The 20146-nt window shown below is 39.0% G+C and overlaps 1 protein-coding gene across 2 annotated transcripts in view; it reads right to left on the bottom strand.

The window, feature by feature from the left end:
• SLC35F1 (solute carrier family 35 member F1) overlaps positions 1-20146 on the bottom strand; it is a 231385-nt gene that overhangs the window by 48863 nt on the left and 162376 nt on the right. For both annotated transcript variants that reach the window (XM_048935986.1, XM_048935985.1), the window contains exon 3: positions 1798-1925. In XM_048935986.1, coding sequence (XP_048791943.1) covers positions 1798-1925 — 128 coding nt within the window. The remainder of the gene's footprint in view (positions 1-1797; positions 1926-20146) is intronic.

Below are 20146 nucleotides of genomic sequence, written 5' to 3'. Positions count from 1 at the left end.
ACCACTATAAAAACACTGCAAGATTTCTCATTTACTAAGGGTCAATTTCAACCTTCTAGTAAGTCTAAAATATTAAAAACTTACTTTCTCTCCATCAAAGAAGATTTGGTGTCAGTGAGCATTTACGGCCTCTTATGTAGTAGTGCTCTTGCAGAATGGGGATTTTCCTCTCCTGAAGAGAGCAGAATGTTTGCTTTTTCTAATTCTAGGAGCAGCCTGCTTTTGTACATCTTTTATTTTTTATTTCATATCAGTTATACCAGTGTTTCTTCTTCAGTTGAAATAGGATGTTTTTTGTCTACAGCTCACAAAATCTGTCATTTAATTCAGTGTTCTGAACAAATGACCTCATCCACTAACCTATGGGTGTCCAACTTTTTGTCACGTCTGGGCCACACTGAGTGAAGAGGAATTGTCTTGTGGTGCATATAGAATATATATATATATATGTAGTTAGTTATAAATTAGTGTATATAAACAGTGAAACATCTTTTGTTGTTTTGTCTTTTTCTTTTTATTAAAGCATAAAAGAGCAAAAAATTTAAAACTATTGGGATATTTGAGCTTGTTTTTGAGAAACTAATGCATCAGTCTGGTTTGATGGCAGTGAATGCAATCATGAGTAAGCTCTCATGGTGCTCATCAGAGACTTTGATGAAATTATTCAGCAATCTTGAAACATATTCTTAAATTCCTTTATCAAAACAGAAAGTGGAACTGCATACATTTTGCTGGTATATATATATATACACGATATTCTTGGGTAATATGATGTGGATAAGTCTTAAAAGTATTATCATGTTGTCTGGACAAATTTTGAAGAATTCTTAAACCAGTACTCTGACGACAGAGGCATTTGTGAATATCTCATATAAACCTTGGATTCATAGGGTATTTTTTTTTTTCTATTCTTGTTTCTTATTGAGCTAAATACATTCAGTATTTTCCAATATAACTTGTTCAACTATGAAAGAAATATATTCCTAATTAACTTTGGTTTTGCAGAACTTAAGAGCTGCTCCAGTATTTTACTGTTTCTGAAGCAAACTCCAGGCAAACAAGGTACAAAATAAACTGAACATTATGTAGTGTTGCCCTGTGATTTACAGATAACATAAAAAGGGAGTAGGTTTGCTTTAGAGCAAGTAGCAATGAAGAATGTAATGATTTCCCAAGACAGACAATTTCCAGTCTCTTAAAAATGTTTCTGTTATTTACTTCTGTATTTAAATGGGAAGAAGGCTCCATCTTTGGTACCTGTATTTAAAACATACAGGTTTGATCTTTGGAGAAGCCTCCACCATAGTTTTTATTCACTTCATTTTCAGATTTTAAGGGACACACTTTGATAGCTGCAGTTAAACTATTATATAACATAATGCATCTCTCTGCTTGTATTACTTTATCACAGCTGCATTAGTTTTACTTAATGATAAATTTGACAATCAGATCTGATTTCAAAATCCTAAAAGAAGCGCTTACATTTTTTCCAAGTACAATATGAAGTGAGAAAAAAATATGTCATACCATCTGGAAACAGTTCCTTGAAGGAGCAAATTAAGTAATTGGGTAAAAGTGTGATTGAGCGGTTTAGCACTGATGAACAAAATGAAAGCCACTATGTTTTTGTAGAGTTTGGAAAACATTGAGTACTAAAACTAATGCAGTATGAAAAATTATCTTATGAGATGGCATTGGAAGCACAGAGAAGATATAGAAAGAAACGACTGTCAGTGTACTGAAGACAACAGAAGCTGTTATATTACCTCAGAAAAAGAATATCCTTTATGTACTTACCTGTACACTAGTAAGAGTGGTGTATTGATAAGCTTTTACTACCAGGTAATTGGCTTCTATATCCACTATCCCCAAGATCATGTACTTCCACCATCTTCTTTTCAAAATTGCCAGCAAGTTTTCTTCTCCTGAGGTTAAAAAAGGAGAAAAGAATAATTATGTAAAAGAGGCAGATTTATGTGCACAAGGTATCTGCGTATCAAGAGAAATTATCTAGAAGATCTCTTGCAGTTACAATATGCAGTTGAAAATGCATGTATAGCTAGGTAGTGCCAGGAAATGAAAACTAGCATATCCTATTTGTCTTGCAGATATTTTACAAAACAGCTTGGCAAAGTAATTTGTGAAGGTCAGACTGTTACTTCAATTGAGATATAAACAATGCTAGGAAAAACATGCAAAGCTTGAGTAGACTTTAAATGTGTTCTTAGCTCTATTTTTATGCATGCATATATATATATATATATATAAAAGAGTAAAGAATAGAGCTTCTCATTATATACACTTACACTCTCCATACATACTGATAGATGCTCCTTGCCACAAGTGGGAGATTACCAGTATTTGTAGCTACCGTGAAATATGAGAACGATAGGATACCTTTTGGGTGGATGGCAGATCCTGATTAAAGGATAGCTATTATGACCCTAGAGGTCCAAAGTATTTGACCTGTTTGGAGGAAGGTTGCACTGAAACAGACAGACAGTGTGACAGGTTGCTCTGCTCCCAGGACCAGTTTCTGAAGGAGCAAGGTTTGTTCTGTAATGCCTTGCATGGGAACCCTGCCAATCACCCCATACTTAATTTCTATCATGTGAAGACTGACAGAACAATACGACCTGCTGATCAAACCCACAACTTTCAAAAGGTCAAAGGAGTCTTCACGCCAGGCTAGGTTCCCAGTGCAAATGTTCATTAGTGAGGGGTAGGCAAACCTGCTACTTATTTGCATGACAGTGGGCAAACTGATAGTGAGCTCAGTAAAGCTTTAAGTCTTTGAGAGGGTGCAGCCCTAACAGGGATCCAAGTGGGGTTGACTGGGAAAGTGTCAGAAACAGAACTGCCTTGCAAGTGAAATAAATGCACCATTTTGAGATTTGTCCATATTGATGCAGCCCTTCTAAGTGTCTGTGATCATCAAAATGGGTGGTGGAAAATATTGAAGAAAGGGAACATTACCATCAATTGGCACTAAAACTTGTTCAGGCTTTCCAACTCTCCCTCACCATTTTCCATCATTAGAAGTGTGTTCATTCTTTGGTTCAAATGGTGATATGTGTACTACTATACTGTAAGAAATGGCAGGCTTTCTATAGTGCAGGAATATCTCAGATGTAATCAGATGCAATCACAGAAAAATGGATAATAATTTCAGCAGTTCATTCAGAATCTGAGATGCTAAATCATGGCTCTACTGAGTGACTTGAGTGGATATTTACCTGAAGAAAGCATCTGAATCATGTGACATTTGTTCATTAACAGATACTCACATATATACACACTTACAGGGAGATATTATTAGGCAACAACCTAATTACTTGCTGCAGTGATGATGACACTGAGTGTGAAATCATAAATGTTAAATCTTTCCTTCCTGTTCTTCTTTCCTTCCTCCTCTCTCTTCTCTTTTTCTATTTCTTCCTCTCTCTCAACAGGCAGCGGAGAAATAGAAGAAACAAGATGCTGAGGAAGCTAATTATTATAGACTAAATAAGAACGATTCAATGGTACATTCACCCATATCCCACTGTCACCACCAACTCATACAAGAGATTTCACTAAACAGAAATTCCCTCCCTTTGTTTATACTGTGATTCAGGAACAATGCATTTCAGACATGAAATAAAAGTAAATTTATGTATTTGTTATGATGATTTGAGCATGCAGAAAGTTTTAGATCTTTTTGTATTTTTTAGATCATTTAGGAGGGTGTTTTCAAAAAAGCGTTTAAGATGAGATGTCCTAACTCCTACTAAAATCAGTGTAATGCATGCAGATAGATCCTTCCCAGGTAATGAAACTCTCTCTAATTTTTATGCTGCCCACATAATACCTTTATAATACCATTTGAAAAACACCAACGCAATGGAAAGGCTGAAAAGGCACCTCAGTGCGAATCTTGAGAATGTTTAAAAACCAAAGATATCAAATTATCAGGCAGTATTAGGCTTCCAGTGTCATTGCAGTCCTTATTCCAAAAGTGAAAATCCCACCTAAGTCTGGTGTTTTCACTAAGACCCACACTTACAGAGCAGAAAGAAACAGCAGGCTCAAGCTCTGAACACTGCATTTGGCTAAGACTATAAATAAATATCAAGGAACATTTTGGTGCCTTTGGTTTGCCAATGATTCCTTTTTCCAACTTCAATTTCCAACCACAGATCACTATACTGCTCAAATGTAGACAAATGAATTAGGCGTGGAAAGGAATTCATGGTCATGTGTTCTGGCTAAAGGGTAAAGTCAGGGTTTCCATAGGTGGGAAATAAATCTTTTAAACTTTAGCTGATGTTCATGATTCTCCCTTTTGCTTTTTCAACCCTTTCTAGGTTAATGACAGAAATTAAAAAAAAAAAAATAAGTGGCGAGTGGTGTTTTATCTTTGATGTAGAGCTCTGAGATGTTCCCACCTGCAAAAGATCAAGTTGAGCTGAGAAGTCTCTGCAGAGCAAAAGGTAACGATGAAATGAATTTATGCAGGCACCATACAGCTTTGACGAACATGGTTTAGCTTCACAGCAAGTGTCTTTGTCTGACCCAGTGGAAAGCTGAGAGATGTACAGGCATTCAGCATGACAGAAATAAAACAGAGAATGTGTTCCTGGAAGAAAAATCTTGTGCATGAACTGCATTTCTCTGTGGAACACAGTTAGTCTTTGCTTCCATTCCCAGGCTGTAATTCATTATATCTGGTATGTAAGAAACGTTCGGTTTCTGACGTGGGTCCCTTTGTTTGGACTGTTATTATCTTTGATCATTAATGTATCAGTTGCATAAGTATCAGCAAAATTGACCCACTCATCTGAAGCTTTACCTGAGGAAAAAGCCACGTATGTTTGACTCACTGTTAGTATAGGGAACAGCAGTTGTTCACTATTCTCTGTTTCTTCAGTACTGTAATCAGAATTCACGGAGGGAATTAATTTAAATTGCTCTTGAAATGGAGGGAGAGTTTATGCAAATAGGGCAGGGGACAGAAGATGATCATCTGCAGTGGGTGTCAATTTAAAGCTATGTAAAACCAAAAGGAGGTAGGTGGAGTCCTTGTTTGGAGATGGGGCTGAAGCAAATTCACCATACTGAAAGGCAATCATTCATACAGAGTAGAAGGCAATGGTTTCTGTGGTGATGTGCCTGCCAGAAGAAGACCTCTGGACACTGATCACAGATGGCATCCTTAGTGAATACAGTGTCAACAGAGAGAAGAGTAATGAGACTCACAGTTAGGTAGATTAGCCTCTATTTAATTTGGGGAGACTACAATGAGAAGCTCAGGGTATCAAGAGGTTCATTCATAAGTCTACATCCTAAACAGGAATAAATATCAGCTTTGCACTAGAACCTAAAAGGGGGGAAAATCACTCAAAGTCAAAACAAAAAGAGACATGGTCTTCTTTTTTTTTTTTTTTTTTTTTAGTTTGCTTTGATGACAAATCACAGCAAAATTGAGTAATACAAGTTATAAGCCTTCTAGAATGAAGGAGCAAATGTAGATGCCTAAACCTGAACTACTTGGTAAGGCATTTTAAAACATTAGAATTATTCATCTGACATATTCCAGATGGACTGTTTAGGATGAGATAATGGGTGTTTTGCAAACAAACATCTCTCCTACTGAATGTAAAAGCAGGAGAGATTGTGTCAGATTGTGTGTTTTCGTTATTATCTGAAAAGGACTGTGACTAAGGCTTCCAGGCAGTCATAAAAACAAATAATCAAACTGACAAGCACAGGTTAGCTCGAAGGCAACATTTCCTGCAAGCCAACAGAACACACTGGTGCTGGTGAACACGTGTTTATGTGAGTGCATGGAGTAATGCCATCCAAACACTGCCATTTTCTGATGGAAACTCCCTTTCAAAAAACAAAAGCTTCTGTCAGCACTTGGATACTTTGAAAACTTGAGCTTTTATATTCAATCTAATCCAAATGTACTGTAGAGTTAAATCACATATAAAGAATGTTTTTAGATTCAGAAGTCTAACATACTGTTAGCACAGAGAAACACAAACTCTCTTCTTTAGAGGATAGGATTAAGTTTTTTTTAACCTAATTTTGCAGTGAAACACACAGTTGTCAGTTATATATACAGAGAAACCCTTGGAGTTCGGAAAAAAAAAAAAGCTATAGCTTTTTGCCTCTACTGGCTCAAATTAAAAATCAACAAATAAGCTGCTTTGTAGAAGAGATGATTTTACAGCATATAACAAGGATTTACCCCTGGGGGTTTACAAAATTAAAAATAAATTAGAGAAAATTAGAAGAGGCTTTAGCTGTGCAGTGTCTACTGAAAATGCATATGTACATGTGCAAAAACACTTTCGCATTCACCCACACAGATGCAGAGGTACAATTTAAAAAAAAAAAAAAAAAAAAGACAGCAAATTCCCAATTATTTGTATATAGGCTTGGGACACCAGTGGAATAACAGCTCTGTTAGACCAGAAAATAAGCATATTGCTTCTCTTTCATCTGCTGCAGTCTCTATCTTTTAATTCAAATGACAACTTGCTATTTAGATCAGGATCATCAAAGACACTAGGCTCCCCTTCTACTTTGCAGCACAGAGCTCAGAAGAAGCAATCTAAATGTATGCAGGAGGCTTGCAGAGGGGAAGGTGACATAGGAGCGTGGAGAAGGAAAGCTGCCTGGCGTCCTGTTTCTGCTCTATCCTGCCGGGAGTGCCAAAATCAAGTGGTAAAGAGGCAGAAGTCTCACAGAGGATGAGGATCAGATCAGAATTATCACTGCTTTGAACAGCAACCTGAATTAGAACACACAACAATGGGCTAATTGTTTCTTCTCCGTTTTCACACATTATAGCATATAAAGTCCTGCAGATAAGGAATTTCACCATTAATAGCATCACTTCTTTGCAGCCTTTGCAATCATCCAGTCTTAAGGCAGGGTGAGGGATGAGAAGCAGTAAAAAGGAGTCAATGCTGTGCAGGTGTAATAGGTCTCTTTTCTGTATTACTATACTGTCTGATTACAAGGAACCACTTCTGTGCTGTGTGGGTGACGGAGCACTGGCACAGGCTACCCAGAGGCTGTGGAGTCTTCTCCTTGGAGCTGTTCAAAACCTGTCCAGACATGGGACCTGGGCAAGCAGCTCTCCCAGCTTGAGGAGGGGCTGGGCTGGATGGACCCAGAGGTCCTCAGCTATCCTGCAGTTCTGTGACTCTGTGACAGGAGCAAGAAGCCTGAAAAATAAAAACTTGCTTGTTTCCTGCTTTGTTGAGTTGCTGGTTCAATGGACATAAAGCTTGTTGTAAATGGTTTCCAGCTCTCAGAAAGGTCAAAATAACTGTCTTTCTTCTGTGAGATTTTAAGTCTTTGACCCAGAATAGTTTGTTATTTCCTTAGATCTATCTGTATTACTGATAACTACTTCATGGAAGTAATGTGGCCTAAAGGCAAACCACCACCATTTAATTATTCATGCAACAGAGAAAAAGTCTTCCTTCAACCTTGCTTCACAAAGCATTGCATACACTCTGTTCACTTTATGGATGACTGCTATAAGCTGCACTGTGTTTGTTCTATTCAGTGCTTTCTGCAAACCGACTGAGAGCTGAGATAACCTTAATTCTTTTTGCTTTCTCCAAACACCTGATCTTATCCTGCCTGCTCTCATGCTCTTATGTTGATCTTATGATCTTATCCTTCTGCTGCCTCTCCCTCAGTGGGAAATTGGCATGTCCTGCAGATCATGGCTAGTGCGTACATGTTGAAGTGAACCTCCAATAGATGGTGTTGCTGAAGTAGGATGCAATCACAGGACACCAGCTGTAGGCCTAGCTCAAGGAGACAGCTATGTCATGGGAATGCATCTTCACCTTCTTATGGAGTAAGCCTTACTTACCAGTCACAATCAACATGAAGTTTTGGTTTTGAAAGGGATACTATTTATTTTTGCTGCCTGTTCCAACACTCTGATGTTTGAACATCTTCCTAGAATGTTTCCAGCTACCACACTAACACTTATTTGGCTAGTCCTTTAGAAAGAGGTAGTTCATGTAACCCTTAATTTCTAGATGTTGAGTACCTCAAACTGAAGGTTTGTCTGCTGCCAACTACTCTTGTCATTTTGAACATCCTCTCCACTAAAACACACTTAGCCAACCAGCATGGCATAACATAGCCTTCCAGTAACCATCTTACAAGCTCATCTGAAGTAAAGACATCAGTATACATCTCTGAATACCATTTATGAATATGTAATTTGCATGAATTATTTATCCTCTTGGATGATCTTGGGCACTTTAATCATATTCACAAGACTTAAAGCTAGTGAAATAATCTTAAGAAAAACAATGTTAATTGTATAGGGCAGAGGAAACAGGATGCATAGGTTTTCTTTCTTTTCCTTTTCCTTTCATCAACTCATTATGAAGGGTTGGTCTAGCCACCTACCTGCTCTGTGACATTTCTCTCCCAGAGAGGGATGTGAATAAGGAATTACCAACTTATTATTTATGATTCCTATAAAGTTTATTTCCCAAAGCATGAGATTTGCCTGAGATAATCAGAAAAAAAAAGAATGCCAATTGCCATGATTATTAACCACCATAGATCAAGCAAATCCAACATGAGTTGAATTTTTAGCCTTACCTTTAAAGGAGTAAGGAAATCAAGGAATGTGTATTTTTCTCAGCTCCCCATTCATAACATTTGAAAACACTGATCCAATTTAAACCAAATTTGACACAGATAGAGTACAAAGCTATTAGTTCCTAGAGTTTTACCATGAATCATACTGTGAACTGGGCAGAGGAGAGAAAATCTAACGCCATTGCTACCAAGAAAAGGCTGGGGGGTGAACTCACTATTAGACACCAGTGACTGAAATCTGCATCTTCTTAGGCAGCAACTCACTCAGCCCGGGATGTAAACCCCTACTAGATCAGGCAACACAGGGGTTGGAGCTCCCAGAACCACTGCCTTGCAGCAGGTGCTGGTGCCCTGTCCAAGCAAGGACCATACAGAACATGTGGTATATGACTAAGAGAACATGTTCTCATGGACTAAGAAACCTAAAGATAGCTATTAAGAAAGAAACTTTCCTGATGATGAATATTAAAAGATATTATTTGGTAAGAAAAAGCTACTGGTTAGTAACTGAAAAGGGGAGAATTTTCTTAGGTAAGATGAGCACTACAGGCACACAGGTACTCTATTACAATGACAATTCTTGTTAGTTTAGCAATAGTGTTGAGGGACTTAAGTAGAGTAAGATGGAAAGTGGATGTAACAGCACTGCTGGCAGAATTATGTGAAGTTAAGAGTGTTAACTGGAAGTATATAGAATGCTCTTTTTTGCACGGTTTCATGTTATTGCTCTGAGCCAAGTAGAGAGCTGCAGAGTTCAGAGTATGTTAGTGATGAATGGCTCAAGAGGAATATGACTACAGACGGTCAATGATCTCTAGAGGTATTTTCCTCTGTCAAAAGGTTACCGATATGCACTCAGTCCTCTTGGAGGACCTATGTGCAGTAACAGCTTTCCTCAGCCCATTGCTGGTGGACTGGAATACGACTTGTTAAAGTCCTAAATTAAATATTATCCCTAAAGAAATACAGATGCTTTGGGAATATCTTTCTGTTGTTTTATGCATGGCAGAAATTCCAAAATGCACCACGGAGGAGTAAACCCAGTTAAGAAGACAGAAAATGCAAAATGCAGGCATGGGGAAACGTGTAAATCACAATGACTTCAAGTAACACCCAGAACTGGCACACTCAATAATTTGCCTGTTATGATACCTTCAGGATTTACACACACCAAAAATCTCAATGTTGTGTCTACAATGATCAAAAATATTTTTAAAAAGATGTTTAGAGCCTATGACCGTAGCATGATCATACATTGATGTGTATTGCTAAAAGCATAAAACATCACTGAACCATGCTGATTTACTGGCATAAGGTATCACAAATACACTCAACTAGGCATTTACAGGCAGTTCATCTGAAGAGCTGGCTATCCATTATCACATAATTCTGAATGAGTTATCCAAATGAGCATTAAAGTTAGAAATCAGGCCAGATTTTTTTTTTTTTTTTAATAAGAATCTGTTTGGATCAAGCAATATTTTGGTGTATCTGTAGTATACCTACAACAGTGGGGTCTTCCTTGGACCTCTGGAAATTTAACATTCTTAATATTGAACAACCAGATTTAAAAATAGCATTATACATCCTTATAGTTAAATAAATAGAGAGCAATCTGGGACACCACAGAAACAATGAAGAAGAATCCTCCATACTGGGTAAAGAGAAAATAAATCTTAAATTTATGTGCATTAGGAAATAGATAATGAGGATCTGGATGTGAAAGCATTTGTGGAAGGACCTGATAGCAAGTAGTGTTCTGAGCATGTGACTGTATGACACCATTTCTCATACACAGGCATGCTCATACAGCCCAAATGTAGCTCTGCTACACTGGGTAGATCAAAATGGGAAAATTCTGGCCCACCACATATAGCACAGTTTCACAGAATGATTTGATAGCCCTTTCTATAGCACTGTACAGACATACTCATCATCTCATCATGCTTTTTCTCCTCAGGACACCCACAGTGACAGGAGCTGTGCAGTACTTTTTTTTTTTCTACCAGCATTAACAGCCCAACATTAATTATGCCAACTAGGGCTTTCTCCTCTTGGTATGGCCAAATCAACACCTGGGCATTTCCCGCAACACATGTGACAGAGTACTGAGAGCTAAAAAGCACAGAGACAGTGTCTTTTTGATATTTTGAATATGAAAGAGCTGTACTGGTGTGTCTAATGTTGAGTAACGCATCAGTACAATGCTTCAAGAAGAGGAAACCATTCCAAAATTAAGGGTCACCTTAGCAATTTCATATCTCATAGAAAACTCATCAACACAGACAGTATGAAGGTATATCATGGGAGATCCGACAGTCAAATGCACAAGCAAGCTATCTGACCCTCTCAGAGTAGACATGTTACCTCAATTTCAGTGTGGAAGACTCAAACTTCCTCATAAAGAAGGTGATGGATAAGTATGAAATCCTGTTTGCCAGCAACAGTAACACAGCCCCAGACTGAGAAAGAAGTGGAATAGTAAGCTTTCAGGAAATGAAGTTAATATAAGAACTCTCATAAAATGTTCTGTGGCATCTAGAAATAAGAAAAGCGTCAGGTAGTGTGATCAGATTTTTTTTTGAAATATAAATCACAGGTGATGAACACGCATGTGAACTTGATGGAAAAGGAAGTAGCTGCTGCTGATCACTGAACTGTTGAAGAGAAAGCTGAGGGTTCTGCAAGCCCATCAGGCAAGAATGAAAGCATACTGAATATCCTCTAATTGTTCCCATTCCTTGATACTTCAATTAACATTCTTCGCTTTTTTTTTTTTTTTTTTTTTTTTTAATTATGTCCCCAATTTTCTGCAGTGATGTGCCTAGTTGAACACAATCTGGGCAAGGCTGAGTTACATCTGCCTTGCCCAGAGGGCTAATGGCCCCTCAAGATGCACAACAGTAGAGAATCTAAGCTACCTATGATGCTTCCAGCTTACACATCCTTTAGAGCAGATCTATAAATTGTGAAATCTATTTTTGCTGTGAAGGCTCAGCCCCTTCACCCAACTTACCACTGACAGTAAGATATGGCACATAATGTGAGCACACAGGTTTCAGGAGAAATTTATGTGGGGCAGCTCAGATGTATGAGGTTTTTTGAGAAGTTCACACAGCTGTGGGTTTCTAGTTGCAAGGACTAGGCTGAGCAATAAAATAATAAGAATGAAATCATGGCATAAAACTGACTATTATAGACAGATGGCAAAGGGAGAAGTGGAGAATGAAGCTAGTACTGGTACACAACGATGCTGCTGGACATGCACGTTCACCTGCTGAAACCATACCTGCACATCCACACCAGAAGAGACAGCTTATCTACCTTGTCAGCAATGACATTTGGCTTCCACAAGAGCTAGGAATACCTTGTAGAATTCTGTGAGTACTGTAATTTTACAGACTGATCATCAGATCTCTGTCAATCCCCAAGTACTACCAACTGTGGTCACAAGTCTGCTAGCAGAAGGCTTCAAAATGCCATTCTTTCATTTAGCTTTTCTGTTCTTCATTTCTCTGGCTCTCCAAATTTTCATGGAAAACCACAGAGAGTCTTCGGACACTGTAACTTACATATTGCACAAGTGTTACCACATACAGATATTACACTGAATTTTAGTTCAGTATTTATCTTCAAAAAGAAAATAAGCTGCCCTTCACAGGTATGAAAATAAATTAAAATTGAATAAAATAATATTGCAACAAGTCATTAGTCATGATGTATGGATTTCATTTTGTTTTGTGGCTTTACATTCTCTGCTCTTAGTACAAACTTTCTGCCTTAGGGCATGCAGAAGAAATTGATGAGAGATGTCTTTGTCCACACACCAGCCATTCACAACATTATTTGTTATCATCCTTATTCTGTGATGCCAATAGATGTCTTTACCTATTGCAAGTACAGTGTTAGGTGAAGAATTAAGACTAGTTGTTGGAAAGAATACTCTTTCAAAAGGGGGTCTGGTATCAACAGGCCTTTAAGAACTCTTACAACAGATTATTTTGTGTCTTTGAAACACACGCTCCAGTGTCTCCTAGGATTGACTTGATTTGCACTCTGGAAAATTCCAGTGCTTGAATGTGAAATACACCTTCCAATAATTCTCTCTCCCTTTTTCCTGCTTCTCTTTCATACCACTCTCCTCCTTTGTACACTTTCACCTACATGTCCTCTGCAGCTTTATCTTTGCTTTGCCAACCTGTTTTGTTAAATTCAAGTAGAAAAGCATACTAGATCCCTGTATCTGCCCTAGTGATCAGCTTGACACCCCTCAGGACAGCACCTTCCATTTGACATGCTGCCATTTGACAATGTTCAGCAAGTTACATGAGCCCAGATTTCTGGGGCTCTTTCAGCAGCCGCTCCCCTTTACCTTCCTCTTTCCTCTCCTCATTGCTATGCAGCTGATTCTCTATATGCTGATACTTGACAACAATTCAGGGCTCTTTCAAAAAATCAATTAAAAAAATTAAGTTCTACAGCCAGTGCAGGTCAAATGCCTCAGCCACTTGTAATATCATTAGCATACAGAGAACTGCAAACACTCCTGCTAACTCTGTGACTCCTATCTTCCTCAACCATGTTGCTGCTGCTCTTGAAAGCCAGAGGAAGAGACCTTGAGCCCTAGCAATAAATTCAACTGTAGGAATTGGGACTTCAGTAGGTCCCAAGAGGTACCTTCACAGAAATGTGCTTATACAGTGCAAAATAAACTATGAGGCCTGCTGAAAATTCCTCCTATTTTATGGTCCTGGCCTACAACATCAGAGGTGGATGTTGGTGGTATGACAGTAGAGGTTGAACCTTCCCACCATGAACCTTCTATTACATGTAGCTGACATGTGACTGATGGCAGCAGAGGAGCAGTTAGACAAAATGGCACCTGACATGAAGATGCATATGAAACAAAGGTGTGGAACTGAAGTCCTCCACATGGAAGAAATTATACTCACTGATGTTCACTGACACTTGATAAACATTTATGGAGACCAAACAGTGGATGTAAACACAGTGAGGCAGTGGGTGGTACATTTCAGCAGTGGTAACAGAGAGGTGAAAGACAAGCCATGTTCTGAACAGCTATCATATCATAAAATTAACAGTTCTTATTTTTCAGTGGCAAAAATGCACAGCTGGTGGTGGTGACCATATTGAAAAATAATGTTTTGCAGCTGAAAATTTCCTCTGTCAAGTAGTGCTATTGCACTCTTTGTACCTTTTGTAGTTTTCATGTTAATAAATAGGAGGCATTACTTTCAGAGCAACCTACATATCAATAGGTTCTTAAAGAGTGAGAGATTGACAGGTAACAATTTTCCTACTGAATGAAATTATTTTTTCCCTATTCATTTCAGATTGGATGACATTTTACCATTTATTACTCTGTCATAAAATCATAGACCTTCCCTTGGATTCAAACCTCACTTGTTTTTGATAGAAGGATTGGACAACAACCCTCCATCACAAGCCTGATTCTCCATTCGTTGCAAAAGAGAAAATGTGAATGAAAAAGAAGTAGTAAGGATGGCCGAGATATAGCTGGGACTGGATACAGGAAGACCATGCTGGGAGTATAACCTGCATAACCACAGGGTAATCCAACATGCATTCAGTATTTTAATCTTACACTTTTGCTTCAGTGAAAGATAGAAGGCAATTTCGTGCTGTAACATGAAAACTTGGAAAAGTGTGGTTTCACACGTATGTTTTATTTAGATGGGAGTAAAAGGAAGTGAAGGATAATTCTTCTGATCTGAATAGTGGCTGGAGTGTTATTCAGAGACACTCAAAGAGCTACATTTAAAATACTACACTGCTGAAATACCACAATATTTTGATAGCCTCAGCTGAACAGTAGTTATTTTCACATACTAGGAGACTGCAAGGCTTTATATCTAACTACACTTGTTTTGTGGTTGTGTTTGCTTAAAGCCAATCTGGACGTGAGGAAAATGAGCAGGTGAGAGCCTCAAGTCCCAGGCTTATGGTCTAAAAAGTAAAAGTAAAAATTGCTCATTGCATGAGTTTGATCATGTGACTGGAAAACTGCATGAAATCAAACTTCCTCCAAGGTGAATTTTTCAGGTCATCTATCTCATAAATATTTGAATATGCACGTTCCAGTTTTCCCCCTGTCTTGCTTTGGTGTCTCCTTGCACAGCAGCTTCCCCTGTGGAAATCTGTCCCTCTGGGATTTTCTGCAGTACTGACTGAAAAAGCCTGAAGCCCGAAGCCTTTCCTTGCCTAGGATTTAAAAAGCTTTTTTTTGCTGTTTCTTGCAATAAGTGCACATACCCTTAGGATACAAGCTTGTCAGCCTAATGCTTGCTCTGACAAGGGCTTGCTCTGAATATCTCCTCTCTTCCCTCATGCTGCCTTCCTACTGGGCCACCAATAACATGAGTAACCTCTCAGGTCTACTTTCCTATCCATTCCTTCTCTGGTTTTATTAATGAAACCTCAAAAAATGCCTTTTTCTCATACGAACATTTAATTCCTCCTTCTTAGACCTGCAAGGTAGCTCACTAGCTGGCATCCTCTGAGCTCTCATCCCTCATCCACCTCCAGGTCCAGAACTCCAACAAAAGGCAGAGATTGACAAAGGCAGCAAGTATCTTTCCAAGCATCACTAAGTTTACCTTACATTTTAACATTTAATTTATCTCCTTGATCATCAGCATGAGCAGCAAGGTGCAATTCAACTATTAACATTTAGATATGAGATGCCAGTACAGTTTAGCTGCTCCTTTGGACAGTGACAAAGTCAGCCATAACCAATAAGAATCATATTTAAGGAAGGAAAGAACTGTGATGAGTGTGTTAGTTTCCCTTAATAATATATTTTAAAACACAATGATATTGCTTAAAAAATTCTTTGTACTTAAAATTCTTACCAGCTATATACCTGAGTCAGAGAATTAGCCAAAGTTTGAGTTGTTCACCATCTCTACTACATTAATTTATCTGCTTTTGGGTTTGACACTGGATTATATGGGCTAATACAGCAAGACTTTATTTTTTGATGTAGAAAAACTACTGTAGGCTTCATTCTTGAAAGATGTATCACATCCTTCTTTTTTAACCCTACCAGTTACCTTTGCTTTTGTCTCATAGCAGCACTGATTTTGAAAGTAACCTGGTTTTTGAAACTTTAGTCTTTAAGATATTAGGCCTCCTGCTCCAGGTATCATGTCCAAAAACTCCCACTGCAATAATAAAAGGACTTTTTGCTTCCTACAAAGAGTGTATGAAAGCTATTGTATATGAACACTATTTCCAGATCACAGACTTCAATGATATTTACAGTGTTTGGTCTATTACCATTTAACAAAGACAGGCAAATGGCAGTTGGACCAGAAAACATGCAGGTCATGTTTTCACACTGGGATTCTGACCCAGTCCAATTTAGCAGTGTGAACTCTGCATGACACACTGGTTCCCCCTGAAAAATGTTCATCCATGCCCTAATGATCATTTGTGATCTGCTCATTGTTTACCAGCTGCCTGGATTGGGCAGGTGGGCTCACGCTGGTGGCATCAGCAGTGCTCATGGCTACTAAAAGCAGTTGCTCTAGGCTCCATAAAGTAATTCACTTCAAAAGGATAATATTCTTTTAGACATGTGCCTGACAATCACCTCTCCTCATATGACAAATAACCTAGTGACTATGCAAAGGACAGGGAAGGGCTTCCCTTTGTGTACTATGAAAAACAAACTTATTTTAACATTACTGTAAGATCGTAAAGCCATCCAATAAAATGCATATCAGAATACACAATGAAGATTGAATGAAAAGCAACAGAACATTTTTCTAGTTAAGTCTTTAAAGCACCAGCTTTACTGAATGCCATAAGCCAGCAGAGTACCCTTGTGACCAAGAAGGGCAACAGTACCATGGGGTGCATTAAAAACAGCACTGTCAGCAGGTTGAGGGAGGTGATCTTCCCTCTCTATTCTGCCCTGGTGAGGACACATCTGGAGTACTGTGTCCAGTTCTGGGCTTCTCTGTTCAAGAAAACTGGGAACTTCTAGGTAGAGTCCAACAGAGGGTCACAGAAATGACGAGGGGCGAGGAGCACCTGCCTTATGAGGAAAGGCTGAGAGACTTGGGGCTGTTCAGCCTGAAGAAGTCTGGGAGGGGGTCGTATCTGTCCTTACAAATATGTAAAGGGTTGGAGTCAAGAAGATGTGGCCAGGCCCTTTTCTGCGGTGCCCAACGACAGAACAAGGGGCAATGAGCACAGTTTGGAACACGGAAAGTTCCATCTGAACATGAGAAAGCACGCTGCAGTGAGGGTAACAGAATCCTGGAACAAGCTGCCCAGAGAGTTTGTGTAGTATTTTTCTCTGGAGATATTCAAAACCTGCCTGCACGCTTTCCTGGGTTACTTGCTGTAGGGAACTTACTTTAGCATAGGGGTTGGACTTGATAATCTCCACAGGTCCCTTCCAAACCCTGTGATTCTGTAAAATGTACAGAAACAATGAACCTGGGCAGGGGTGTTAATTATTTTCACTGCTATTAGGCTGCAGTGACATTTGTGTGACCAAGAAGTGACTTCTGACCTTCTACAGGGCATCATACTAATTTATCTCAATTTTATGACCATGGCAACATCAATGAAGTCTGCAGCCTTCTTTTTAAGAACATGAGCTCTAGCAAACAGCTGCAGCAGGAACAAGTAGAGCAGAGATGTCAGGTATGTGCACTGGTCAGGAAAGCAGGCAGCAGCTTCAACAAGGCAACCAGCCATGGAGAAAAGGTATGATCAAACAGGTATGCAGTTAACACAAGAAGCTACCTATTTTCAAGTATCAACACTATTTTATCCATTAATGCAAAAGAGCAAGATGAGTTGGAACACATGTAAGCGACCATGACATGTATCATCTCCATACTACAACCCTTTCCACTTAAAACACTTTCTGAAACATAGCCATGTATTCCTTTACTATATATTTTTCCTAGTGCCCTTAGTATCATCAGGAGGAATACCAAGTTTAATGGCAGTTATGTCTCTGCAAAAAGCATACTTAAAACTCACCCAGGCGGCAGTGAGTCCATGTGCAGAAGTATTCAGCACAGAGAGATATGGCCTGCTACAATAAGGGCATACACTTATTTGTCAGTGCAGGACTCTTGTATTAATAGCAAGCTGTGATAACTTACAATTTGCTATTGTGTTAATTGAAATCTTGTTCCTCTGAGATGCTCTGATACAGGCTATGCTGCACCTGGGCAGTAGATTTTTTTTGCTGGTGCCTGGCAAAGGCAGAAATCAATAAGTGACTTTTTTTCTGCTGCACTGATTTGACTTACGTGTTCTTGTTTAAAACACACGGCAGGAGTTAAAACATACATATGTTACTGTATCTGGACAAACACAGAAGCAGTGATCGCAGCTGAGCCTAGGACTTGGTGTTATTAGTCTGACAGTCACACCACTGATATATGGGGGAACCAGGTTTTTGAGGTACTTGTACTCTCTTTCCCTGTGGGTTTGTTTGAAGGAAATGGCAGTGTTCCCACGTTGATTACAGGCTAGAATATAAAACTGAACTAGTCTTCATTCTTGACTTTCACAAACAAGAATTCAAAATCCATTTAGATTATTTCACGTTTGGAATTTATGCTGAAAAGAAGCAAGCAAACTGTATCTGATAATCAAGGTTCTCAACCTCCAAAAACTGTCAACCTGAATGTCACTTATCTGCATTGGTTCTCACAGAAGGCAAACCTTATGTTGTATTCTCAGTGCCCATGCATTTCTTCATCTTCTAAAGAGCTGGCACCCCAGAACTGCTCCTTGGCAGATTTTGGTTTCCTTCCAGTGCTGAAAAGCAAGAGAGTAGGAGATGTCCTGCTGCTACTCTCCTTTCATTTAGAAAATTGAGAGGTTGTCTGGCTGCCAACCTGTCAGTGTAAATAAGTCTCCTCTGTGGACCTTATCAGATGAATCCCAATGCAAAAACTTTTTGCATATGAATAACTTCCCAAAGAATGCCTGATTCCTTTCAGAACAAATAAGAGAAAGAACAAAATAAAGGAAATGAAAATATAAAGGACCAGTACTGAAAGGTCATTTTGAAGGAACAGAAGTCCACATGGCTTTTTTTTCCTGTTTTCTTTCTTTCTTCACAGTTTGCCTTCCAGTATCTACATGCTGCTCACCTAACTGCAGAGGGCTTAGTCACCGCAAGCCCTCATCAGTGTACAATTAATTACTCCTGTTAATCAGAGTTGAAAGGCTGATGGAACTAGTGTGCCCACAGATCAGTAATGGAATATAGTGCTCCCATAAGTGCCAGCGGTCTATTCACAGGCCTAGGTGAGCAAAGACAAAAACAGCTAACAGCTACCAGATCTGTCAGCAGCCTAGCTGAAGGGAGCTTCAGTGTGTAGGAGGGGCAGAGCTTATCTTGGAAAATCACCAGCACTGGAAATGGTAGTCAGGACTTTTGGTTATATTAAATCAATATTGTTAGTTATTAAATATTAATATTAGTTATTAAATATTAATCTAAGATATCAAAAACTGATGGCTCTTCTGGCTCTGACAGACACCTAGTGTAATCTTACGTAAATCACTCAATTGCAGTTTGTCTTAAATTCTCATCTATAACACTGAGATAATAATGCTTCCCATCTTCCACCTCTTGTGGGTTTGTCTGCTCAGGCAGGCTCACTGGTTGCCTCTCACATTACCCAAGTACAGTCTCCTGGGGTTTGGAACATCTAAGCCCCTGTAATGTTGCAGCTGAAGAGACCAGGCACAGAGAGGTCACACAGCTTGCACAGAAGCTCAAGTCTCACATGCTCTTGCTGTTTGCAAAGGGGAAACAGATTGGATTAGAAGAGCCAAAGGACAGACTAGAGTGCAGCTGATAAATTACATGTCTTAAAATCAGCTGACTCTGAAGAGCCCTGTCCTTGGATGCTTAGAAGAGCTGTTGACACAGTCATTGAATTATTACCAGCTCTGAGAATTCATAGAGTGTAAATGAATGTAATACAAAGAAGGATGATACTGACAAATTTGTCAAAAAAAAACTATGTAGGACTAAGCTTATTTGTATTACAGGGAAAGGAGAGTTATGGGCAAGTGAGAAGCAACAGGTAGCATGTACTGATGTCAGCATCACTGTCCCACTGTAGGTCTCTTCCAGCACCTGCTTTTGACAGCACTGCGCTGCGGGGGCTGGACAAGCAATGGGAGAAAGGGAAGAAATCCTAATTTATGTTACAGCCAATACACTGCTCTCATGGAGGTCAGGGCACCCAGTTCCATTCCCTTTGCATTTCCTTACTGTTTCATGAGATCACTCCTTCCTCTTTCAGTACTTTGCTATCCTTAAGAAATGTCCTATAGCTCTGAGAATGGACATAGATTATTTACCTTTTACAAATGCTATCTGCTCCAAGTAGATGTTCCATGTACACAGATCAGTGAAAGTACTAAGTATTGGTCCCAAAGCACCTTGAAATTGGGCTTATAATACTATAGGCAGCCCTGT

This window comes from Lagopus muta, chromosome 2, assembly GCF_023343835.1.
Source record: "Lagopus muta isolate bLagMut1 chromosome 2, bLagMut1 primary, whole genome shotgun sequence".
Classification (NCBI taxonomy): domain Eukaryota; kingdom Metazoa; phylum Chordata; class Aves; order Galliformes; family Phasianidae; genus Lagopus; species Lagopus muta.
The sequence above is the reverse complement of the archived record's forward strand: the minus strand, read 5'-3'. Positions and strand labels throughout refer to the sequence as shown.